Here is a 27,130-nt window from a genome sequence, read left to right as displayed (position 1 = left end):
AAACAGATGCTAAATGCAACGATGTATTGTAGTTGGCTGTTATACTTTGTCTACTTTGATTTAAAGTGGAAAATTATTTAACACAAGGTGATTTTATAAAAGGTTACGCCTCAACATTGATTAAAAAAAGCATGAAGGCTTTCCAGTATTACAAGGAATCGCCACCATAATTTTTCCAGCTGTTTGGCATTGTCTGCTCCTCTCATTCCACCGTTGTAAAAATATGTCTGCTTTGAGATGCATGAGTAATATTCATACGCAGACGACATGAGAGAAAGGCTGTCAGCCATTTATAGATAAAAGGAGGCCCAGTGCTTGTCAGAGAGACTTTCACTGATGCACAACATTTCAAAATCATCAATCAGCTATAGCATAAGATCACACCAGTTACTGTCTCGTTAACTGATTTGGTATGTGGTCAGTAACAGGTTGGATTACTGCATATGGTTGACTAATGTTGGTGAATTTTTGAAAAAAAAAAACCTTTTCCACATTTTGACATAACATATCCCATATACATGATATGTATAATATACAATACTATTTAAAAGTTTGAGGTAAGATTTTAATTTAGATACATTTATAAATGACAAATGTATAAATTCTTAATTTATAAAAGTAAGAAATTAATACGTTTATATAGCAGGGATGCTATATAACATAGCTATACTTCTATTTTTTCAAGCTTATTTACAAAAAATCCTGACAAAATGTTATCATGGTTTCCACAGAAATATTAAGCAACGCAACTGTGGTTAACATTGATGATAATAAAAAAAAATTTCTTGAGCAGCAAATCAGCATATTACAATGATTTCTAAAAGATCATGAGACACTGAAGACTGGAGTAATGGTGCTGAAAATTCAGCTTTGCATCACAGGAATAAATTACATTTTAAAATATATTAAAATAGAAAACAGTTAAACAGTTAAATTTGAATAATATTTCATAATATCACTGTTTTACTGTATTTTTGCATGCAAAAACTGCGTATTATATGTACACCAAACACGTGCGTATCATATGAACGCCAAAGTCCATTTTTGCGTATCAACACCACGAGTTTTTCGTTTTTATTTGGTGTACTATTTATATGCATTTTCATGAGACTGGGCTCAAAAAATCATACCATCATTCATGTGCAAGTGATATTAGATGAAATTATTAAATATCACTGAAATAATGCAGTTTTTTATTAGGGTGGAATTTGGCATGACACTTACTGAAGTTAAAGTTAGTGTAACACAATTAAATGTTAAGATACTTCGAAAGTTGTGTTCAGATCAAGGTCAGAATTTCATAAAGTTAACTGCATTTCTGCCATAATTTGCCTTAAAGGGGTCATATGATGTTGCTAAAAAGAACATTATGTTGTGTATTTGGTGTAATGCAATGTGTTTATGCGGTTTAAGGTTAAAAAAACACATTATTTTCCACATAATGTACATTATTGCTGCTCCTCTATGCCCCGCCTTTCTGAAACTCGTCGATTTTTACAAAGCTCATCATTCTGAAAAGCGAGGTGTGCTCTGATTGGCCAGCTATCCAGTGCATTGTGATTGGCCACCGTTGTAAAAATATGTCTGCTTTGAGATGCATGAGTAATATTCATACGCAGACGACATGAGAGAAAGGCTGTCAGCCATTTATAGATAAAAGGAGGCCCAGTGCTTGTCAGAGAGACTTTCACTGATGCACAACATTTCAAAATCATCAATCAGCTATAGCATAAGATCACACCAGTTACTGTCTCGTTAACTGATTTGGTATGTGGTCAGTAACAGGTTGGATTACTGCATATGGTTGACTAATGTTGGTGAATTTTTGAAAAAAAAAAACCTTTTCCACATTTTGACATAACATATCCCATATACATGATATGTATAATATACAATACTATTTAAAAGTTTGAGGTAAGATTTTAATTTAGATACATTTATAAATGACAAATGTATAAATTCTTAATTTATAAAAGTAAGAAATTAATACGTTTATATAGCAGGGATGCTATATAACATAGCTATACTTCTATTTTTTCAAGCTTATTTACAAAAAATCCTGACAAAATGTTATCATGGTTTCCACAGAAATATTAAGCAACGCAACTGTGGTTAACATTGATGATAATAAAAAAAAATTTCTTGAGCAGCAAATCAGCATATTACAATGATTTCTAAGGATCATGTGGACACTGAAGACTGGAGTAATGGTGCTGAAAATTCAGCTTTGCATCACAGGAATAAATTACATTTTAAAATATATTAAAATAGAAAACAGTTAAACAGTTAAATTTGAATAATATTTCATAATATCACTGTTTTACTGTATTTTTGCATGCAAAAACTGCGTATTATATGTACACCAAACACGTGCGTATCATATGAACGCCAAAGTCCATTTTTGCGTATCAACACCACGAGTTTTTCGTTTTTATTTGGTGTACTATTTATATGCATTTTCATGAGACTGGGCTCAAAAAATCATACCATCATTCATGTGCAAGTGATATTAGATGAAATTATTAAATATCACTGAAATAATGCAGTTTTTTATTAGGGTGGAATTTGGCATGACACTTACTGAAGTTAAAGTTAGTGTAACACAATTAAATGTTAAGATACTTCGAAAGTTGTGTTCAGATCAAGGTCAGAATTTCATAAAGTTAACTGCATTTCTGCCATAATTTGCCTTAAAGGGGTCATATGATGTTGCTAAAAAGAACATTATGTTGTGTATTTGGTGTAATGCAATGTGTTTATGCGGTTTAAGGTTAAAAAAACACATTATTTTCCACATAATGTACATTATTGCTGCTCCTCTATGCCCCGCCTTTCTGAAACTCGTCGATTTTTACAAAGCTCATCATTCTGAAAAGCGAGGTGTGCTCTCGTGGTTGACTCTTAACTTTAAGAAAGAATATCTCTTTGGATTTGAGACTTTAGTCTTTGCAACTTTACAGATCTTCTTTATGCACCAAGAGCTTGTAACACTCCAAAGAGAAAGGAAAAATTGAAATCGCATCATATGATTTTACTTTCCACTCAATTAATAACCAAATACTTGTTGTTTTTGATTAGGCTAGCAAGATATTGCATTAACTAGATCCAAATACCTAACAGAACTAAAAAAAATAAATAAAAAATAGGGATAAGTACTCAGGAGTTCTGCTGGTTAGTCACCATCAGTGATGTTGAGTTAACCCTAGGGGAAACCGTTAGTTTGAGGGAGAAGCTTTCTCATAATCCTTTATCTAAATGAAAACAACTGCTAGATTAAGCAGGTTTAACGTTCATGAAAAGACAACAATGCTGCAGAATTGTAAGGAAGTTGAGTTAAGAGAAGAATTATGGGGGAAAAAAACACACATACACCCACCATTTCTTACATAGATGGAGATATAACTGCTCTGTACACAAACATATTCTCCTACTCTTTTCATAAACATATGCACAGGAACATAAGCGTTCACACACCTTTGTTGCCCCTAGCGCTCATATGCATGCACACACATGCAGACTTGACTCTTTATAGGAAACTTTACCTTTCTGTAACTGTACTTCATCAGACAAAAAGATTGTGACAGAGGGAGAAGGAGAGGAAGCAAGGAATCTGAGCTCTATCCAAAGTAAATGAGGTGTAAATGGGAGTTTTTTTCATCAGGGAGCAGTTATCAAAGCAGGGGCCGGTGGGAGAGAGAGGCGGATGAGCGGCACAAAGGCAGTTAAACACTGAAAAGGGGCCATTTCATGCATGTGGCAATACTGTAGTACAGTGATGATGGTATCAGACGGTGATACTATGGTGCTTTGATATATGCAGTGGTTCTGAATTATTACCATATTCATATACTATGATATATACAGTATGATCCATACTGGTAAAAATTGTATAGCCTGAATGCACTGTAAGTCGCTTTGGATAAAAGCGTCTGCTAAATGCATAAATTATTATTAATTATTATTATTATTATGATCCAAAAGTCTGAGAACACTTAGAAAATCTTTTTTTTTTTTTTATTTAAACATGGAAATCAATGAAGGTTTAGGATTTTGAAAATGTAAAATAAAGTTATGATGTAAAATGAAGAAATGTTATTAAAACAAAATACTATAAACGAGGCTAAAATACAATAAAAATGTGAAATTATTAGTATTAATTAATAATTAACTAGTATTAATTCTAATAGTATAATTCGTAAATAAATTTTTTTCAAAAATGTATTAAATTAAAAATAATGCAAAACAGAAGCATTTTCACTTAAGTGATTTATATAACTTTTCATTTTGATTAAGATGAAGTACTAGCCTAAATAAATAAAACACTATTAAAACTGGATAAAATAAACAAAAATTACCAAAAAAAAAAAATTTACTAAAACTTCAACTATAATTAAAATTAAAACAGAAAATTAAAAAAAATAAGGTTTAGAAGTGATGAAAAAAAAAAAAATCAAATTTAAAATATTAACCCCCAAAAAAGTATATGACTGATATTAAAATAACACTGGTTTGACGTGACTGAAAATGAGGCCATGTGTACAGTCTGTTGAATATTTTGGACTTTCAACTAGACTTTTTTGTCCTTTGGAATAACATGTTTTTAATGTTTTATTGAATGAGTGATCAAAATTGAACCTGTGTCTCTCACAGTCTCATTTTCATTCACATTATATTAAATAGGCAATGGCAAATGGCAGGAGGAACAGTGGTAGAGAGGAAGGGGATATTTTATTTTTGGCCACTCTTCAGTAATGACGCATTAGGGGTGAGAGAGAAGCTGTCCAAATTAAAATGACAAATAAAAACAAATACATGAAACCGACGGAGGTACTTTTGCTAGCCTCACTTCTTCTATAAATCAATGTCTCCAGTGTGTGTGTGTCTGGGGGTGTTGAATGGTTGGAATATTAGGACAGGTAGTTTACTTTGGCTCACACTAAAGGGAATTGCCTGTAAGCAAAGAGACCACACACATTCTACCACAGCGCCCTCTGCTGCTCAATATCATGCGCTGCCGCTTTGACTGGGACGCACAGCGCTTCTGTGCCATTTATATTGGAGATAGAAAGATAAGAGAAAGAGAGAGAGAGTGAGATTATAACATAGATAGGATCTCGCCGTGAAATCCTCACAAAATTTACACTATGTCTACACCGAGCTAGTCATATAACCCAACACAACACCAACCACAGCCCTCCTATTAACCAATTAAAGGGGCTTTTCTCTCTCTCTCTCTCTCTCTCTCTCTCTCTCACACACACACACACACACACACATATAGTCGATAACTCACCGTGAAAAGTGATCCAAAGGCAGTCATTTTCATGAATGGGTGATTTTTTTCGACATTAGCGACAGCGACCGTTAGCGTTACAACAAGGGTTAACTATGCAAATACAGGAGCGTAATATGAAAAATTCTAACGAACAATGCAATAACTTTCGGTGATTATAGGCGTTTTAAAACGTGTAAACGTGACGTTTACAAACAGGTTGAGCACTTTTCATTTTTAAACGGTACTAACAGCAGCTTTCAACCCAAGTTTACGAAGCGCTGCCCCAGAGGTTTTGCAACAGGCAACCAATCATAAACTGAAGAATGCCTGCCTCATTAAATATTCATGAGCCCTGAACTCTTGAGCGAAGCAGTTGAAATGGTCAAACAGCGGCAAACGCAAATAATATTTTAGAAACATACATTCTTACTAAATCTGACCATCCATAGTAAAGTATAAAATGTTTAAATATGGAAAAACTAGGCTGAAAATTACCCTGGCTTACAATTTCAAGTGTGAAAAGCCCAGAAGCTATATATATATCTACTCTGTGTATGACGTCCAAGTGATCCACATGCAGATAGTAACATAAAACAGGCCTGCATTGAATAAAAAAACATACAAGAGAACCTCAGCTTGATTAGAGGCTGCTGAACCATCAAAACAACCGTAAACAGGCGGCTGAAAAGCACATGCTAACTCTATCTAGCATTATCACTTTATTGTGATCATGAGCAACAAGTCTGCTTTCACATTGCAGGGGGAAAAAAAACTTTAAAAAGCAGAGCCTGGATCCCTCCCAAACAGCATGAGGAAATAATTCCCTTCTTTAGGGCAAACAAATAGACCCAGCCTGACATGCTCAGTAAATGCTCTATAATTATGCAATCACAGAAGTTTTGGGGCTATAGTTAACAAATGTGAATAAAAGCTTTTCTATTTAGTGCTTCTCTGAGAGAAGTTTTATCTGATTATAAGTTCCATCGAACTGATTAAAAAAACTATAAATTAATACATGGTGATATATTTTACCTCAAATCAAAAGAACAGAGAGCAAAGATACATAACACTACCACTCAAAAGTGTTTTTTTTAGTATAATACTAGTAATATAATACTTTCAAATAATACTTAAATATTACTTTTAAATAATACTTTTATTCAGCAAGGATACATTAAATTGCTAAAAAGTGACAGTAAAGGCATTTATAATGTTAAAAAACATTTCTGTTTTGAATAAATGGTGTTCTATTGAGTTATTCATTAAATAATCCTTAAAAAACATGTCATGGTTTCTGCATAAATTGTGGTGAACTTTTGAATGGTAGTGCATATTGAAATTATTTATTTATTTATTTTTTAAGTATTTGCACTTTAAATTAAATTAAAAACCTCACACCTCTAAATTATCATTAAAGTATTTCCTGAGTTTTGCAAGGAAATTTACTTAATTGTTATCAAAATAAACTGTCACGATGCAATAATCTTAATTGTCCTAAAATAGGCTTAATTTTCTTTCGATTTCAGGGTGAAATGTGACTTAGACATGTTATTCAGCCTGTTTGTATTTGGAATAATGATTTGACATTTGCAACAAGAGTAAATTAAGTCCCAAATAAAGTTGTTTCTCTCCTTCCCACCCTTCTCTTTGGAGCAAGTTTGATAGAAGGGCTCATGTTTTTGTGTCCACGTGTTGTGAAGCACTTCTCAGCATGCAACTTTCCAAAGTTCTCCCTCTGCTAATGAGGTTTACTACACCATATATCTATAATGTTCTTACTCAAGAACAGCTCTGTGGTGAGGCCAACGGCAAGGAGATTTACCGATCAAACAAAGATGCCCAGTGCCATGTTGACAAATCTCACTCCTCGTGAGCTGGGACCCTGTTTGCTTTTCTGTCTGTTTAAAAAAAAAATGTCAAAAATTGTTGTTTTCATTGGCCGGTGCCACATATCCCTTCCCATTCCCTTGAAGATGGTGTCTGATTGAAGTGACATGCCAAACCTCTGGCCTCCCGCCCCTCACCACAAATCGTGGTCAGAGCAGGATTGGGATCTGTATATGGCTCTAATAGACCTCATCACGTTTCATTACACGGAAAATTACAGAAATGCAAAATCCTTCAACCACTTCCAGTTCAGCAAAATCCTGTTTATGGACCGTAAAAGACCGTGAAGTGAAAATGCTCCTCTTAGAGTTTTTTATTATTATTTATTGCTGGAGGTACCAAAGCTTTTTGAAGTGTCTGAGGTTTTAAAGGTTTAATTTATTCGGAAATGTGGTGGCAGAGTCATGAAAAGAGATCAGCACATTATTGCAAACTTAGACCTTCTGGAATGATTTCAATGAAGCCCTTTGGATTTAATATATTGGCAACTCTTACAAGCAACAACAATCCACATAAACTGTTAATTGGGACTAGTTTAAAACATATGACCTGCAACTACACTGGAAATATTTCTATTAAAAACATTAACATATAAAAACTTATTAGGATTTAACAGGATTTAAAATATCCTTTTTTTAAATAAAAATAAATTTTATTTTTCATTACAACTTCAATAATGAAAAGAAAACAAACTTGATATAGTTCACCCAAAAATGAAAATTAGCTGAAACTATAGTCACCCTTAAGCCATGCAAGATGTTGATGAGTTTGTTTCTTTATTGGAACAGATTTGGAGAAATTCAGCGTTATATCACTTGCTCACCAATGGATCCCCTGCAGTGAATGGGTGCCGTCAGAATGAGAGTCCAAACACCTGATAAAAACATCACAATAATCCACATGATTCTAGTCCATCAATTAATGTCTTGTGAAGTGAAAACCTACGTGTTTGTAAGAAACAAATCCATCAAGGCATTTTTCAAACCATTGTTTTTCTGGCATAATATTGCATTTTCCAGTGAATAAGTCATCTCATCTGAATTAGGAGAGAAATATGTCAGTGGATTTTGATGTGAGAGGACAACATGATGGACTTTTTCACTGGAAGAAGCATTATTAACGGTTATGGACTCGTATTTTGGCAGGAAGCGACAGTTTGAAGTTAAAAGCGCCTTGATGGATTTGTTTCTTACAAAAACAGCTTTTTCGCTTCACAAGATATCAATTGATGGAGTGAAGTCCATTATTATGGATTATTTTGATGTTATCCGCTGTTTGGACTCTCATTCTGACGGCACCCATTCACTGCAGAGGATCCATTGGTAAGGCAAGTGATGTAATGCTACATTTCTGTTCAGATGAAGAAACTCGTCTACATCTAAGGAAGACCTGAGAGTGATTTTTGAGTTATTATTTTAAGCAAGATTAGGTCAAAACTTAAATCACACTTTCATATAAACTAAGCTTACATGAAGGAGATGTAATAATGCAATGTCCGCATTAACATACATACAAAATGATAATTTCCCTGTCTCTCTTCAGTTTTGTGTGTGAGGGGCAGTAAGCTGTGGGAAGTGCCCACCGCCCCACTCGTACCCCATGCCAACCTCAGCACGAGACTGTTTTGGGAGCCACAGTGCCAGACTCAGCTACGCCATCTACAGAACGAAGCAAGAATCACAGCCACCATACCACCCAAACTGGAGGGCCACTGGGTGTCAAGTAGGTAAGAGACCAAACACTTTTGACCCAATTTGTTTCAATCCAAAATCCTGGTCTTATTGTAAACGATTTGTCAGTGCATATTATCAGTGTTGAGAAACCTACTCTGAAACTGAAGCCTGTGAAACAACAAGCCAAGCGTCATTTAAAGTAGTTCAGTCATTTTGTCTCATTGAATATCCTTCACTTGAAAATGCATCACATTATGGAATTAAAATGGTTCACAACTGCCATATTAACGAACTTTTTGACTTTAAATATTGTTCATTTCTTCTCAGATGTGAAGTGCGTCCCGGCCCAGAATTCCTCACTCGATCCTACACATTTTACCAAAGCCCCACACGTCTCTTCAGGGCCCTCCAGCATTATTACTCTGACAGCAAGTGCCACATCCCAACCTACTCTCTTGTAATCAGGGGTAAACTGCGGCTACGCCAGGCCTCGTGGATCACCCGTGGAGCCACTGAAGCAGAGCACCACCTCCATAAAGTAGGAATGGTCATTCACAGCCAGAAGGCCATTCATCATCTCTCTACCCGCCTGCCCTCTTCCTGCCTGGGGCTCAAATCTGGAGGACACCTGGTGCCTCATCGCTTCTATGAACTCTTCAATGCCAAAGCAGAGAAAGACTGCCTAGGTGCTCTTGGGTTCTCCATGATGGAACTGGAGTTGCTACGGGTGGAGACCCATCACCATCCGCACAGCAGGCCGGCTCAGGAGCTGTTCTTAGGGGATGTGCACACAGACTGGAACGAAAGGGTGCACCACAGACCAACTGGTTATCAGGAGCCTCTGCAGAATGCTATGGTGAGAGTAAAGACTAACAATTTTTTTGTTGTTGCTTAAAAACGGCTTAGGACTGCTAAGATAAAATGCTGACCATATTCAATAACTACACTCTTAAAAATAAAGGTTCTAAAATGGGGATTTCAAAACAATGCCATAAAAACATGGGTGCCCAATCCAAGCGTTCAGTTCCAACCCTGATCAAACACACCTGTCTGTAATTATTGAGTGCTGAAGATCTCAGTTAATTCAGTTGGGTTTGATCAGTGTTGGAGCTGAACTTTGTGGGTAAGTAGATCTCCAGGAAGAGGACTGGGGACCCCTGCCATAGAAAAACCATTCTGGGTTCCTCAAAGAACCTTTATCATCCATAAACTCTTAAAAATAGAGGTTCCAAAAGGAAGTTTTCACAATGATGCCACAGAAGAACCATTTTTGGTTCCCCAAAGAACCTTGTAGTGAACAGTTCTTAAAAGAGCAATTTTAGTGTAAATAACATCTTAATACAATAAAGAACCTTTTGTGGAATTGAAAGGTTCTGCAGATGATAAAAGGTTCCTCATGGAACCATAGATGCCAATAAAGAACCTTTATTATTTCCAATCCACAAGAGGTTCTTTATAGTGGAAAAAATGTTTAGATTAAAATGTTCTTCTTCTTCTTCTTTTTTTGTTGTTGTGGAAACCATGTTCATTTTTTCAGGATTTTTAGATGAATAAAAAGAACAGCATTTATTTGAAATTTAAATGTCTTTTCTGTCACTTCTGATCAATTTAATGCTTCCTTGCTTAATAGAAGTATTAATTTCTTCCAAAAATAAAAATAGAATTGACACCAACCCTAAAATGAACAAAATCCTTGTTTTTACTCTCAGCACCACATCCACCCATGCCCAGTGTGCGCCCTGGTATACCGAGCCTCTGAACAGCATCCACCCATCCTTCCTCCATCCCCTTCCATCCCTCTGGATCTAAATGGAAACTGGGTGAGTCAACGCTGTGAGTCCCATCCAGCCGTCCTCTTCCTCACTCGCCTTTTTGTTTTCAGCGAGGAGCAACGCACTTGGGAGGGGACCTACCAACATTACTCCGACCCAATTTGCCGCAAGCCCAGCTTTACACTATTGGCATCAGGTCATTATGTTAAAGTGGGACAGTCCGCTAAAGTACGTGGGGCCACCGCGCTCGTCTTTAAGGTGACAAGAGCAAAAGTGATTGTGTATGACCAAGCACTGCTGCGGGAATTGAATTCGATGCAAAATGGGAGATGTGGGCAGCCGGGTGGGTGGGAGACGGGCGTTGAGCAAGACATAACCTGGACGAACGGATGCGACGCATTGGGGATACGACTTCCGCACAAAGAGTATGAGCTGTTTAAGATGGGGGTGGATAATAAAGGGCGCCCCCTGTTGTTTAATGGGAAAAGGCCCACGGATGGATCCAGCCCGGATCGACCTGCAAAAAGGCCAACGTCCTTTCAGACACCGATGGTGCAATGCAGCACAAGGGTTGGGGTGGATCCACGCTACAGTTCCTACAGTGATCATTCAACGGGACCTAAGATAAGCTCTGCTAATGCACTGCACTCTTCGTTGATTCTGCTGTCTGTTCTGAATGCATGGTGCTGGAATATTTATCTTTTCTAAAATATGACGTGCCATTCACGTTCACTGATCAAATTCTGACCCATTTATTACGGGCATTGTACAATCTGATAGACTGGAGGAGGATTGTTCTCTTTGGTGCTATAACAAAACGCTTGCTGCAAATGCTCTGAAATATGACACTTTTTTTATCTAAGAAATTTTCATAAAGCAAAATTTTTACATAGAAACCTCCTTTTATCATATAGTATATCAACAATAATTTTGATGTCTGTCATTTGGAGCGTTGTTTCATATGAACTCCAGAAGAATGCTACATGGATATCTATTCAAAACCTGAATGTTCTGAAGAAAGTATATTTGCCAACATTCCATCAAGATAAACAGTTACATGTCAAGTACTTCAAATACTTACCAGTGTACAACCAATGGTGTGAATTTGGGGCGGGACTATCTGTTTGACCGACCAAAGGGAGGCAGGAGTGTTCGAGGTCATTATATCTGCAATTCTTCAGTTTTAAAACCAGATATGGGAGATACAGATAGACATTCAGATTCCCTTTTGACTGTAAATGAAGAAAGAAGATTTCCACACAAAAAAAAACAATACAAACACGCTGGAAATCAAAATGCCCTTTTCTGATCTTGTATGTACTAATTATTTCATCTGAAGTGCATATATGGACTACATTCAACTTAAACTACCCTGTACTCTTTCAATATTAGGCTGTTGTCTTCAAGACAAGGAGACTTAGCTCATTTTTGCCATCTAATAAATTTTATGTAGCTTTGATCTTCTAATAATGGTGAGGGTGAACATATTTATTGCTACCATTAAAGTAATTTTGATAAGAAACGTCATGGATGCTTTTTTTGTACATTGATTCTCTATTAACATATCTACATATTAGTGGTGTCAAACGATTAATCGCGATTAATCGCATCCAAAATAAAAGTTTTTGTTTACATAATATATGTGTGTACACTGTTTTTTTAAATTATGTATATATATATATATATATATATATACAAACACATGCATGTATATATTTAAGAAAAATATGCATGTATATATTTAAGAAACATATGTTTATATGTTCAATATATTTATATATAATATAACATGTAAGAATATAAATATATACATGTAAATACATGTACATATTTTCAAAATATATACTGTCTTGTGTGTGCTTTTATATATACATAATAAATATACACCGTACACAAACATATATTATGTAAACAAAAACTTTTATTTTGGATGTGATTAATCGCGATTAATCATTTGACAGCACTACTACATATATAGTACTGTACAAAATGTATTGTGTGTGTGACTATGCACGTTCGGTGAGCTCTTGCACAATGGTTCAATTCACATCCAATGTTGAATACATGTGCAAGACATTTGAACGGAGCTGTCATATGGCTTCCACATTATGCTCACGCTCGCCAATATCTGAAGCATAAGTTCTCAGAACTCTGCGTACAATTCACTCCCTCTGTTTATTTGGAAGAACAGGAAGTGTTCAACTCATTCAGTCTTAAGTTTAGCAGAGTGTGCGATTTTCTGTTTTTACAGAGCGGAGTGATTCCTTGTTCTGGAGGCAATCTTTAGAAGCAAAAAAATTCCAAGATGTCCAAATGAATCAGTCAAACATAAAAATGCATGATATTGATTGTTATAGTTTTGACACGACCCTTACAAAAATGTACCCTAGTAGCCATAGTTTCAGAAAAAGAATTGGATATAAAATAAATAAATATGGGATATAAAAAAGATAGAAATACCATATTTGCTTATATGGTTTAGAAACAATTGCTGTAGTCATGATTTCTTTTTTATTTTAGCAACTACAGTTAACATTTTTATATGTTAATCCTCAATTAAATGCATAAGCATGAATGCATCAATTATGAAATAATCAGAGGCACTCATAAAATCGTATGTTCATACTCATGTTCATATTTGGTATACAGCAAAATCCCATTCTTTTCTCCATTGCGACCCTTTCAAGATCCTGTGCTGAAGTGGATATATGCTTCTGTAAAATATTTTTACAAATATTTTGTAATAATCAATTAATATAAACTTTTATAATATGCAGTGTTTTCTTTTTTTTCTTTTTTACATTATTCACAAGATTTCATAGGTTTAACATTTTTATTCTATCTTAAAATATACTTTTTTTTATATTTCCAATGTTTTTGGCCTCAAATATCAAGATGAATCATAAAAAATATTGTGATTCTCATATATGGGTGGTTTGTTTTATGGCTTGTCACAATTAAAAAAGTCCCTAGGGAGAAAATGAATGGCACAAATACTTACAGAACAAAGTCGTTGAAAAAACTGCGCTGTTGTGTTATGTGGGGGGAAAAAACTGCTTGTATGCAACAATGACAATCCTATAAATTCTTGTGTCTTATTAATCACAGATGTTCATAGCATTTGCACTTGCCAGATAACAGCCAAACCCAGAGTTCAAACCTAACAGTAAAAAATGAAAAGAAATTGGAATAACCCTTAGTTTCGAAATGTTTAGCCTTAATAAGCAATGTCATATGGCCAGCCATTACCCAAAATACTCAAGAGACTTCCGCTTTCTACTCGATTTCTTTTTACTTATCTTAGAACTACGTCATTAAAACCATCTGCAGGCTTATTCCTGTTAAACAACTCTTTTGGAATCATGAAATGATGGAGTTTGTGGTTTTTCTGTTAAAAGTAATGAAATAATGGTTGCTGGCCGTGGGACGTAATGGAAGAGAGCGCGGAGGACAAAACGAGTCAGCAAGTCACATCCAAAAGGCAGCAGATTGTTTGGATTAAATTGTGTCTGTGACGGTGGCTCTGGGTGCCATGAGGTAATGCTTTCTGGTTGTAACAAGAGTTCCGAAGGTTGGGAATTTGGAAATAATAAATAGAGAGCGGGAGAACAAGTCACCATACTGACAGTCGCATATAACAGCAGATGACTGTAGAAGTCCAGCAAAACTGATTAAAAATAAGTGACAATTTTCAGAGGTCTTTCTGTGGTTACAGTAAAACTAATAAAAGCCAACTGTCGGGAGATCATATTGCAAAAAAGCCTTTGGCTTGTAATCAAGCTTCTTGCTTGTCAAAAGAATCTATAAAAAGATTTAACACAAGGCCTATTTTGCACTGTTCAATGAAAAGTTACGAAGCATAACAGCATGACTGTGTCCTAGATACAATGTCTTTGCGCCATGCTCTACTGCTCCAATTATTATTGCTAATGGGATGGGCGGCTTTGATCATTGGCTCTTGTGATCAGAAACAACACACTAGAGCCGCTGTTCTAAACTAGTGGGTCGTGCAGAGTCAGGATGACAAAATAAACCGGCTTATCAACTTTTAAACATGTCTTTTGTTGTTGACATCAAAGGCTGTGTGCATCTGCCACTGGTAGAATAGCGTGACATCCTCAAAAACCGCAAACAAAACTATGCAAGGTGAACAAAAACCCAGACTGTGATAAATTCACTACAGAAGAGGACGAACTTGGAAAGTGCATGGTGTAGGGAATTACTGGCTGCCGAGAGCATGAAACCATTACAAGTCAAGAGACGTTCTGAAACTCTATAAAGTCCAAGTAAGAGTAAAATGCAATTTTTCTATGGCAGATACACTACTTTTCAATGTTCAGGATTTCACGTTTTATTTATTTATTTTTTTTGAAGGAAAGTGTTATTCAGGAAGGAGGCATTAAATTGATCAAAATTTTATGTTATTATGATGTTACTGTTAATGTAATTATAACGTTACAAAATTTCTATTTTAAATAAATGCAGTTCTCTTGAACTTTCATTAGATCAAAAGGGTGCTTCTACTAAATACTGGGCAAAGGGTCTGAATACTTAGGACCGTGTGATATTTCAGTTTTTCTTTTTTAATTAATCTGCAAAAATGTCAACAATTCTGTGTTTTTCTGTCAATATGGGGTGCTGTGTGTACATTAATGAGGAAAAAAAATTAACTTAAATGATTTTAGCAAATGGCTGCAATATAACAAAGAGTGAAAAATTTAAGGGGGTCTGAATACTTTCCGTACCCACTGTATATATATATATAAATGCAGATAAAAATAATTGAGTTATTATGAAGCACAGGCAGCAATCAAAGCCAATTAAAGACAATGTTGGCCTGCTTGGATTCAGACCTGAATCATGGTATTTAGTCCAACAATAGTAATAAGTTCTGAAAAACATGAACCAAAGAATCAAATCAACTGGACTTGACATGCACAGTCCACTGGGGTGGAGTGATCCGTATATGGCGGTAAGTTTGCATTTTGCAATCATGCATTCGCAGAAGAACATGTTTCTGGCTGGCAAACGATAATAAAAAAAGGTACAATAACACAATGCCAAAGTAAAACGTTTTCCTTCAGCAAATCGATGCGTCCAAACCTCAGAATCTTTGTGGGTTTGTCATAATAATTCCCTAGTAAGGAAACCATGTGAACCAACTTCTTTAACAGACTGATGAAATCCAGCCTTCGATGCAGAAATTATAAAAGTACAAAGATAACATTCCATACTTAACAGCGGTGAAAAATCCCCTCGGTCGGCCAGACAACTGACATTGCTTCAGATGTAGCAGAGATGCTTAAAAAAAGTGTTATTGTATCTCATTACAAAACTATTCTTCACACATGGTAAGCATTTGCACTATTTATAAGAGTCATTATTTGATGGTAGTGTTTCCAAACCATCATAAAACTGATGCTACCTCTTGAGACCGCGCTGGTACAAGCAAGTTGCTTCATAAAAGTCTTCCAGAGTACAGTAACAGCCTCAATTCACTAATACTCACAAAGAAGAGTTACGTCAGGGCTATATTTGCCCTCTTATATTCTCGACTACAGACCTCCACTCACAAGCTCCATTAGAAACATCCATTACAAGGCTGTACAGTTCAGTATATGAGCTACAGCTGTCTAATAAAACTTCAACGTCAGCTAGACCCACTGACAAGAGGAAATATTAAAAGACATTACATATATCTATAAGGTCTCTTCTATGGTATCTGTTTTCAAAGTGTAAGTGTGAGGTCCTGTAATGGATCAACTGAAAAACCAGGGCGAATTTCGCTTAGACTGACCTCATTCCGTTCATGTAGTCAAACTGCGCTTATTGTTTGAAAGTTCACAGCAGGTCATCAATCAAACAAAAAGGCATTTACTGTTCTGATTGGTGAGATGCAGTAAATACTATTTTTACCTTCATAGAAACCAAGTTGGACTTGAAAGCGAAAAAAAGAAAAAAAAAAAGCAATTTCATTATTTTGACTAAACAACTCAATGACTTTTTAACTATAAACTCCCATTAAAGAGTAAACAACAGTGTTTCATTTACAGTAACATTTGGGTTATTTACAACAAATGCACAAAAAAGTGCAATTTAAAAACTTAATTGAATTAACCATTTACACTCTAAAAAATGCTGGGTTAAAAAGGGACAAACCCAGCTATTGGATTGTTTTGACCCAGCGGTTGGGTTCAAAACAACCCAATAGCTGGGTTTGTCCCTTTTTAACCCAGCGCTGGGTTATATTTAACCCAGCATTTTTTAGAGTGTATCATTTGAAAAACGCAGTCATTTATGCTTCGATGAAATTTATTTAAATGTCTGTTTATGTGTCTCTAAATGTTCTTATTGCATTATTTAATCAATAAAAATACTTTATTGTAAATACAGATACAGAAAAATACAGAAACTAAAATGCTTCTGTTTAAGTAAAGACCAACATCTGCTCTGTACTTTTTCAAAATTTTATAAAAAGAATAAGGGGGCATGCATTTTATAGAAAAGACCAAACTGAGGTCCGCAATCCTGCAAGGTCAAAATTATGTGTAAAATCCAAATACGTGTAGTTTATAAACTAGCTGGAACAGACTTCCTAAATCCTTTTTAGATTATTTTTGCAAGTTATGTATACGTTTGTGCAGGTGTCCTGTCATTTTCTGTAACTTGAACATGTCTACTTGTGGGTAAGTTAACATCAGAAGCAATGCGGTAGATCTGAGGTGGAGTTTAATGATGTCACAGGTCTATAACAGAGGTTTATACGTTTTTAACCACAGCTCGAATGTTTGAGAAAGTGAAAACTAAAACTCTTAAAAGTGCAATTTCTCAAGTCATATGAAGAGTCTCTTACAATGCAGTTGACACGGAAATCTCCTCTAAAATCAACAGGAAGTCCATTGACAGGCATACTATCCAACATTTTGTTATCACTACTAAAAAAACATAAAAACACACACAATTCACAGTACACTGAAAATGTATTAAAGTAATAGATCAGCCACAAATTTAAATTGGCTGAAAATACTCCCCGAGACCATTCAAGTTTAAAGGGAATAGTTGGCTCAAGAATCAACATTTTGTCAGCGTTTACTCCCCATTATGTTGTTCCGACTTCATTTTTTCGCTTTCTTCCATGAAACCCAAAAGAAGATGCTATGCAGAATGTCCAAGCTGCTCTTTTCCATAAAAGTGAATGGGAATTTATCGTGAAAAGGTCCAAAAAAGGACAAAAAGAAAGCAAAAACACCATAAATGTGATCCAAACAACTGTGCACTACATGCTAAAGCCATACATACCTTTGTGTAGAAAACAATGAAATTTAAGCTTTTTTCACTTATAACCTTACATTGGAGCTCTCAAATCTCAATGTATCATTTCATACAGTACACCAAATCTCATCAACATAGAATATCATCTGCAAAATCTCATAAATATATCACATTAAATGCCAAATGCAATGCTATTGAAATGGCTTCAGACAACTTGGAATACAGCGCAAAAGTTGTTTGGATGAGTTTTATGATACCTATATGGTGCTTTTTCATGCTTCGCAGCAGAAATCACCATCTACTTTCCTTCATATGGAAATAGAGCAGATCTTCCTAACATCTCCTTTTGTGTTTCACAAAAAGAGCTGGAACAACGTGAACATTATGACAAAATGTTAAAGTCTGGGTTAACTATACCTTTAACTACTTTTTTGTTCTTTTTTGGAGGGTAAAGAGAGAGGGGGTCAGTGTTTATGGACCTGATGGTAAACTCTCCTCGTGGCATCTTCAGATAGAAAGTTCATAGGGAGAGAGACCTTCAACCAGTTGCATGTACATGGTGCATCAAAAGTTACGCTTAGCAGCTGCACTATTACTGTATATAATGACTTGATCAATAAATTAACTCCGGTCTACAGGCAGCAGAATGGAAACAGAGGTGTGATAAAAGGGCCTGAAAAGGACATTTCACCTATGGAGCAGCTTAATAAAATATAAAGTATTTTTTGCTCTCAACAGAGCCATGCATTCAAGCACATATCCCTCACCAAACGAAAATGACAATAAAGAAAGGTGAAAAATCTATTCTGATTCTGACAGGGAACTCGGTTTGTGCAAAGCTTCATCGGAAGTGTCGGTTTCAGAGACGTCAGCCCTGCGCCTTACTGAAAAACACAGCAGTTCACAGAGAAATATTGTTTCAAATGGTTTTTGGAGCAAATGAGTAGGTGAATGGCCAAACGGTTTCACCACTTCCCCAGTAACAGCAGTTTGAAATATCTGTCACTAACAGTCTTGCTGTCTTTCTTGCTGTCAATTGAAGATGTTTGAATTCCCAAAATAACCTAAAAGTCAAATTGTGTCGCCAAGCCACTTCAAAGTAAGACTTTGTGGTGGTTTTGGCATTTGAACGTCAATTGGTGGCTGATTGCAAGTGAAACAGTCTTTGTGCAAAGCTTCATCGGAAGTGTCGGTTTCAGAGACGTCAGCCCTGCGCCTTACTGAAAAACACAGCAGTTCACAGAGAAATATTGTTTCAAATGGTTTTTGGAGCAAATGAGTAGGTGAATGGCCAAACGGTTTCACCACTTCCCCAGTAACAGCAGTTTGAAATATCTGTCACTAACAGTCTTGCTGTCTTTCTTGCTGTCAATTGAAGATGTTTGAATTCCAAAAATAACCTAAAAGTCAAATTGTGTCGCCCAAGCCACTTCAAAGTAAGACTTTGTGGTGGTTTTGGCATTTGAACGTCAATTGGTGGCTGACTGCAAGTGAAACAGTCGTGACATTTTACAAAAATGTGGATATTTAGTGATGTTATCTCATTTGCCGAGGAACTATATGTTGAATCATAGTACCTGTTGGTACTCAAACATATCAGTCGGACTGAACAGAAGCGGATGGAAGATTTCAAATGCATGTTATTGTAACACCAGTGTGACTGGGGAAGATACTAGAAGGCTTGTTTTATCAATTATCTGGACAGTGATTGAAAATATACAGACTGAACTTCAGTGAACTGCTGCTTTAATGCAGGATGTCTGGGTATGCATAAATTAAATGCACATGTGACACTTTTCAAAGAGGTTTAGCATTTGTACACAGTTTCAATTTGCTTCTAACCCACTGAGAAAAAAAAAGTGATAAAACAACATTCACTCTACCACAACTCAATCGCACATATGGTGTTAGAAAATCCCTACGGCATTTTTAGTGGTTAAAATCTATGACATTTGTTATCCATTTGAACTTGCATCAGAAATGATTAAGGAAGAGGGGTCAGAATGATTTCACAATTTTGAGGCAAGAGCTGTGTCAGATTATTATTCTTTTTTTTTTAGTTTTTTTTTCTTTGCTCATAACATGAAATTCCTTGATCTCTTTATTATTTATTACACACCTTGCTAATCCAAAACTACCCAAATGATATGGCATTCGGATTAAACGAATTCTGCATTGGTTACTTGTCTGTTTTGCTTTTGTTTCATCCGCAATGCATGCTTGTAGCACTGCCCTCTTGGATTTTACAAGGCCAACTTGCCTACGATGACACCCACGACAAAAAACAGCACAATTAGAGCGATCACCCTGGTGCTCAGCACCTCCTCCTTCACTCTCACTGCTGGAGATGAGTGCGGAGCGGACATTAATGTGCTCTTCCTCATCCGAAGACCATCATCTTCCTGCTGGGGAGGGGATATGGGGGGAGGGGCGGAGAGAGAGATAAAGATATTTAGATGACAGAAATAATATGGAGAGTTATGAAAAGCGCTTTTGGCCCTGTGCTTGTCTCATTAAACAAGCAGCAGTAATGGTCCCCAGCTGCAGCTTCACACAGCGCTGATGAGTAAGGCCAGGTTATCTTCAGTTCCATCTCTAGGTATGTTCAACATCCTGTGGCCGTTACAAATGTAAACAATATGTGAACAAGAGCAAAAGTCATCTGGTCGATCAGTATGGCAGTTTTGTATTGTCTATGCTTAGAGAGCAGGGTGGCAGATATAAATATAGCATTCCTTAAAAGCAGCCTGAACATCGACAAAGGGCCAAAGTTGCCATGAAAAACTTAAATACTCTGTTTTAGGCACAATAAAATATTTTAAGCGGACATCAGAGGAAGAAAATCAATTAAAATGCATAATAACAGCTTTAAAGATAAGACAAAATCCCTGTAATTAAATTTAACACGGCATTTAGAGTAAGTGCACTCTTAAATGCCACTTTCAACCTTTTTATTTGATCTCAGCCTACAGGTAATTTAAGCATCATTTTCATTGCCTTTAAAATCAAGTTAGTAAATGAAGTGATCATACAAGAACTGACCAAAAACCACCTGTGTGTAAAATCCACATTTAATTTCTATTTCCAGTCATTTATTTATTTCAAGTATACTTAATCTAAATTCAAGCGATTGCTGTTCTGTACTGTATACACTATCATTCAAAAGTATGGGGTCAGATTTTTATTTATTTATTTATGCAAGAAGAAATTAATAATTTTATTCAGCAAGGATGCAATGCATTAAAATAATTCAAGGTGACAGTAAAGACATTTATCATGTTACATTTAAAATAAAAATTATAAAGATTTCTATTTTTTAAATAAATGCTATGCATCAAAAATCCTGCAAAAAATAAATAATAATAAAAAAAAAAAGCTTCCACAAAAATATTGAGCAACACAACTGTTTTAAACATTTATAAAAATAAAAAGTTTCTTCCAAAATCAGCATATTAGAATAAGTTTCTGAATTAAAATGTCTGAAGTATCATTCTGAAGACCAGAGTAATAATGCTGAAATTTCAGCTTTGCATCACAGGAATAAATTACATAAAAAAATAAAAAAATAAAAAATAGAAAATGAAAAAAATTCTAATAACATTTCACAATATTCCTGTATGTTTGATCAAATAAATGCAGCCTCTGTGAGCATTAAGAGACTTCTTTCAGAAACATTAAAAACTGTTACCAACCCCAGACTTCTAAACTGTAGTGTATATAATGTAATATCTATTTTTTAAATAAATGCTATGCATCAAAAATCCTGCAAAAAATAAATAATAATAAAAAAAAAAAGCTTCCACAAAAATATTGAGCAACACAACTGTTTTAAACATTTATAAAAATAAAAAGTTTCTTCCAAAATCAGCATATTAGATTAAGTTTCTGAATTAAAATGTCTGAAGTATCATTCTGAAGACCAGAGTAATAATGCTGAAAATTCAGCTTTGCATCACAGGAATAAATTACATTAAAAAAATAAATAAAAACAAAATAGAAAATGAAAAAAATTCTAATAACATTTCACAATATTCCTGTATGTTTGATCAAATAAATGCAGCCTCTGTGAGCATTAAGAGACTTCTTTCAGAAACATTAAAAACTGTTACCAACCCTTAATTCTAAACTGTAGTGTATATAATGTAATATTACTCTGAGAATTGACAAATACATTAAGTACATTTGGATTTTGAGTTTCAAAGAAAATATGTTTGATGATATTTTATGACATTTGTGAGAACGCAATTAGCAAACAGTACTCACCCTGATCTGTTTGTTCTCCTCTCGTAGCCGCTGCACCTCCGTCTGCAGTCTTTTACATTCCTCCATGATCTTCTTCACCTCTCCATCATCCAGACTGGAGGCCATGGACTTCATAGACAATGTGGATGATTCCGACTTTAAGAGACTGGAGGATATCTTATTGCTTTCCATTTCATGCTGTGGCCACAATCAGGTTCACACACACATAGAGATTCATGAGCAAATGCATCCATAAAAGAGCTAAGAATCTGTTTTGCTTATTAGTTTTAGGACGGGGCATCATGCCTGCTGTCTTTGTCATTTCATAAACTGCCTAGAGCTCAGTGCTAACATGAGGAAGAACATGAAAACCCATCCACTCACTGTTTTCTCATTTTCAGCGGGCATCTCAAAGACACATCTCAGCTTGGAGTCCATCAGATCCTCGGGCTTGGCGTCCTTCCACTGCATGAGAGAAGAACAACATATGTAAACACGCGCATACATATGATTATATACCACAAAACACCTCATGAGCTGTTTACAAACCCTAGCGACCTGCGTACATACACAGCATTTTTAGGCTCATTCCCGACAGGAAGGCCAGGGAAGATTTCCCGAAAGAAATGTAGTTAATAAAAGTACTACAGCATATTGATAGAAAATAGAAAATATCAAAAGCAAACTGATGCCAATTGTGGATGTTAGTTGTATTAAATTGCCCATTGAGAGAGTTTCAAATCAGTCATTGTAGTTATATCTTAGAATACACCGCAGACGGTGAGGCAGTTCGCTCGGTTTTGGAGCTGAGCTTTAGAGCCATCAACAGGAATAGTGGAAATAGCTCAGGACAGCGAATACGTAGCCAGATCTCTGCTCTACATTTTCTTTCTGCTTCTCCATTCCTGACGTTTTCATAACCTATTTATCGTTACATCTGCACATGCACACACATTTTCAGTATGCTCTATTTGGGGCATCATTCAGAAAGCTTCAAAAGAGTTATGAACATGAGATTTGGATCGTACTCTTGGGCCCCGTCAAACACCGTTGGAGTTACATGACATCTGTTTGTATTACTTGAACAGAAAACTCGCACCATGTTGTTGCTCTATTCTGGAGGTTATCATAATATTATTGCTCTCTGGCACTGCAGCACACTCTCTATGAAGCTTATATATTGAAACACAAAAAAAATGCAAAATACTGTTTTATGACCAGTGCTGTTATACAAGTTTTAGCTGAAAAATGTAAACTTAAACCATAAATAAAAATTAGAAATGTTGTCTTGGAAACTAACTGAAATAAAATAAGTTCAAGCTGAAGTACTAATTTTATTAAAACTGAAATGAAAATAAATTTAAGCTGAATAGAAATACAAAAAGAAAACTAATAGAAATGATAAAATCACATAACATTACTAAAACTACTAACATTAAAATGTAAACAAAAATAAAAGTTCATTTTAAATATTAATAAATACTATAGAGGTATATAAATAATATATTTATATATTTATGAATTCAATTCTAAAATACATTTTGGTAAGACATCAGCTTTTAGCACATCAACAATGGTTTTTTAATACCTTACATATACAAGCTTCACAGTGTTACTAAAAAAGGAGCATATGCAACCAAAAGGAAATGCTTCTGAACAAGTGAACGAGAATAAACCTTGAGAAAGCAGGTGGCATGGATCAGTACTCACCACTCCCTCAGTGTCGGTCATGTCAGACGGGGCCAGCAGTGACTGTACCATAAACTTGTGTTTGCTTTTCTCATTCGGATCATAATCGAAAGGTTGCAGCATCACTGAAGAAACAAACAAACACAAGAACATAAATACATACTGAACAATGAATTTAGCATTGTCCAGATTTTTATTGGCAGGATAGACAAAAGAGAACAGGAGAGGAAGGAGAAGGAGAAGGAACCAGTTTGGGAAATGTTCTGGGCCAGATTCGAACCTGTGCTGCCTACATGAGCACCAAACGCTAGGCCAAGGCTCCAACATAATTTCTGTATTTTAAGGAATAAGAACACAGTAAAACCGCATTCCACTAGCATTAGTATCAGACAAAGGCATCGCAACAGTCCAAATGAGACAAAATACTTGGGTGTAGAGCATTACTTTGAATCACATTACTCTGTAACAAAAAGATTTAGCTATTCATTGCATATAATCCCACTACAAATGTTGCTGATAAAACTTCAGTGACCCCAGAAGGCTAATTTTTCTTACAGCTCCTAAACAGTGTTTTTCACGTTAATAATAACACATTCAGCCTTTAACTCAAACCAGGTGTTGGTGTGAGGAAGTTCACGTCTACAACTCCATCAGCACCATCCAAAAGAAGGCCATGTTACTTGATGTCATTCCAATGAGCAAAAGCTAATTTAGAGCTGTTACCATGATTTACAATGATCACTTTCTTATGCCTGGCGTGCGAGGGCTCTGGCACGATTGAGATCGGTACTGAAGGCCGATTTCACCCCCATCGCCCATTCAAAAAGACAATTTGGATTCAAAAGGATCTTTTTTTAACATTAGGGGTGAATGTGTGCGTGATTTTGGAAAACTACTGCTGAGTTTCATTAAAAACAAATGATCTCTTAATTTCAAAGGCTCTTTCAGATGTGGCTACTACTGCCGAGCTCACAGAAGGTGCACGCCAACTCCCCCGCAAGTTAAAAACCTCACTCTGGTTTTGTGTGCCATTATGGCAATCAAGCACCGTCGATATTGCAAACTGAAAACAGACGGCTGAGACAGATTGGGAATGTCCTGTTTTGTAAGTCCCAATCTTCCCGACAGCAAGAAAGAAAGAACGGTGTTTCACCATCAGCACCAAGGGGGTATTTTTACACGAATCTACAGAGGAAGAGGGTTTAAATGAGTCTTGACATGGCTTTATTTGTACAGCTCACATCATTAATATTTCTGAGAAAAAAAAATTGCACTGAGCAAATATTATATATATTCTCACACGTAACTTGGTATCCTTGACCAAAGAAGTCTGTTCCAAGTTCAAGCTATGATTTGTCATTGATGGTAGCAAAGTTATATTATTATATGAACATGCAGGCTTTGTTCACACTGCATATAAATCAGTTTTCCCCCCCCCCAAAGTCAATGTTTAGGACCGACTGCTCACACTGTCATTTTGTAAGCGATGAAATCTGTGATCTGTTGATTTCACCAAAATTGTTGTCAGTCATTATCTGATATATCTCCTGTTCAAAAGTTTGTAAATTAACACTTTTATTCAGCAAGGACACATTTCATTGATCAAAACTGACAGTAAAGACATTTATAATGTTACAAAATATTTCTTTTTCAAACAAAGGCTGTTCTTTTGAACTTTGAATTCATCAAAGAATCATAAAAAAAAAAGATCAGTTTCTGAAAAATATGTAACATTGAAAATGATAAGAAATGTTTCTTAAGCAAACAAATGAGTATAATAGAATGATTTCTTAAAGGATCATGTGTAATTATGATGCAGAAAATTCAGCTTTGCATCACAGGAATAAATTACATTTTAAGTGTATTCAAATAGAAAATAGTCATTTTAAAATATTACTCTTTTTACTGTATTTCTGATCCAATAAATGCAGCCTTGGTGCGCATGAGAGACTTCTTTCAAAAACATTTAAAAAATTGTACCAAGTCCAAACTTTTGAACTGTAGCGTATATGGCGTAATATGCACATCACAATCCAAATGAAAATAAACTTTCTGAGTACAAATAACTGAACATATTTGAGTCGGACACACCCAAAAGAAAAAAAAAAAAATCTAATTTTTGCTGCCTGTCTAAAAGACTGTATAGTCTAAGAATGAAGTATTCTTGTTCTGAACAATAAGATGGGCGGCTCCATGCTGACTGTGATTGACAGTTCTTTCTGGCAGTTCACTACTGACACAATCCAACCAGAGTAAAGCAGTGATTTAATGATTATTAAAGGAGGAGAGCATTGTTTCTTTAACAAAGAACATCTTTATGTGATGCTTAAATTGGCAAAATATGGAAAATGTTAGCCTGAAGATGGTTGAAAAATTACAAGAAAGAAAAAAGATTAAAAAAAAACAACCAATGCAGTCTGGAATTAATCTGATTATGTTTGGCCATTTAATGTGATTAACCTGATTAACATTACAAATAATAACTAATTTATGCTCTCAGGTATGCACACTGTTTATTAGGAATCTCTGCGCAATGTAGAAAGATGAGGACTGTTCATGTACAGAAGAGGTCCTTCTAAATCTCTTTTTTTTTTTTTTTTTGGAAAGCAACCACGTTTGGCACCATCTCTGTCTTTTACACTAATTTTATGAGTTGTCTGCACATGCTGTTCTTTCTTGAATTCTTAGAAGAGAACTATTTCTAATCACACTGAGCTTGTGTGGTCACAGCTTGAGCGGTCATCTTTGGGGCCGTTGTCTGGGGGCAGGACAACTGCATAAAATCTTCCCTGGACCATGTGAATTCAAGCGACGGCCTCGGTCATCTCAAATAAAAAGTACAACAAAACACCTGACTGCAGACAATCATTCCTCTGCGTAATTAACTGGATCCCTGGAGATAAAAAGCGAACAACTCCATTAATTATGAAACATGACCTCGGAATCCCCTCGGCAAAAACTGCGAAGCCTTAATGGAGAGAGGGAGAAAATGTGAGGAAATCCAGACAACACTAATGGTTTGGAAAAACGCACTTAACTTACTAAGTTCCAAAGCAAAGGTTCTGAGTCAGAGAAATGTATTACAGGGGTCATATGACGTTGCTAAAAAAGAACATTATTTTGTGTATTTGGTGTAATGAAATGCGTTTATGCGGTTAAAGGTTCAAAAAACATTATTTTTCACATACTATACATTATTGTTTCTCCTCTATGCCCCGCCTTTCTGAAACGCGGAGATTTTTACAAAGCTCATCGTTCTGAAAAGCGAGGTGTGCTCTGATTGGCCAGCTATCCAGTGCGTTGTGATTGGCCGAATACCT

At 35.7% G+C, this 27,130-nt stretch overlaps 2 protein-coding genes across 5 annotated transcripts in view; one reads left to right on the top strand and one right to left on the bottom strand.

The window, feature by feature from the left end:
- Nucleotides 1–24,064, top strand: part of LOC107729752 (protein APCDD1-like) — a 26,337-nt gene extending 2,273 nt beyond the window's left edge. Inside the window, exons 2-5 of one of the 3 annotated variants that reach the window (XR_001638614.1) lie at nucleotides 8,705–8,888; nucleotides 9,163–9,691; nucleotides 10,545–11,764; nucleotides 24,054–24,064. Coding sequence is in view for 1 of the 3 variants with exons in the window: in XM_016540430.1 (XP_016395916.1) it covers nucleotides 8,705–8,888; nucleotides 9,163–9,691; nucleotides 10,545–11,315 (1,484 nt within the window). In the remaining 2 variants the exon portion in view is untranslated. Of the gene's footprint in view, nucleotides 1–8,704; nucleotides 8,889–9,162; nucleotides 9,692–10,544; nucleotides 12,084–24,053 lie in introns of those variants that run through there. The other 2 variants (XR_001638615.1, XM_016540430.1) reach the window with 2 other exon arrangements.
- LOC107729754 (vesicle-associated membrane protein-associated protein B-like) overlaps nucleotides 19,806–27,130 on the bottom strand; it is a 17,678-nt gene continuing 10,353 nt past the window's right edge. Inside the window, exons 3-6 of one of the 2 annotated variants that reach the window (XM_016540431.1) lie at nucleotides 23,832–23,935; nucleotides 22,506–22,586; nucleotides 22,143–22,319; nucleotides 19,806–20,284 (exon numbers count right to left, since the gene is read on the bottom strand). In XM_016540431.1, coding sequence (XP_016395917.1) covers nucleotides 20,123–20,284; nucleotides 22,143–22,319; nucleotides 22,506–22,586; nucleotides 23,832–23,935 — 524 coding nt within the window. In that variant the 3' untranslated portion in view covers nucleotides 19,806–20,122. The remainder of the gene's footprint in view (nucleotides 20,285–22,142; nucleotides 22,320–22,505; nucleotides 22,587–23,831; nucleotides 23,936–27,130) is intronic. The other variant, XM_016540432.1, reaches the window with a different exon arrangement.

Source organism: Sinocyclocheilus rhinocerous, unplaced genomic scaffold, assembly GCF_001515625.1.
Source record: "Sinocyclocheilus rhinocerous isolate Xijiao unplaced genomic scaffold, SAMN03320098_v1.1 scaffold218, whole genome shotgun sequence".
NCBI classification, from domain to species: domain Eukaryota; kingdom Metazoa; phylum Chordata; class Actinopteri; order Cypriniformes; family Cyprinidae; genus Sinocyclocheilus; species Sinocyclocheilus rhinocerous.
The sequence above is the reverse complement of the archived record's forward strand: the minus strand, read 5'-3'. Positions and strand labels throughout refer to the sequence as shown.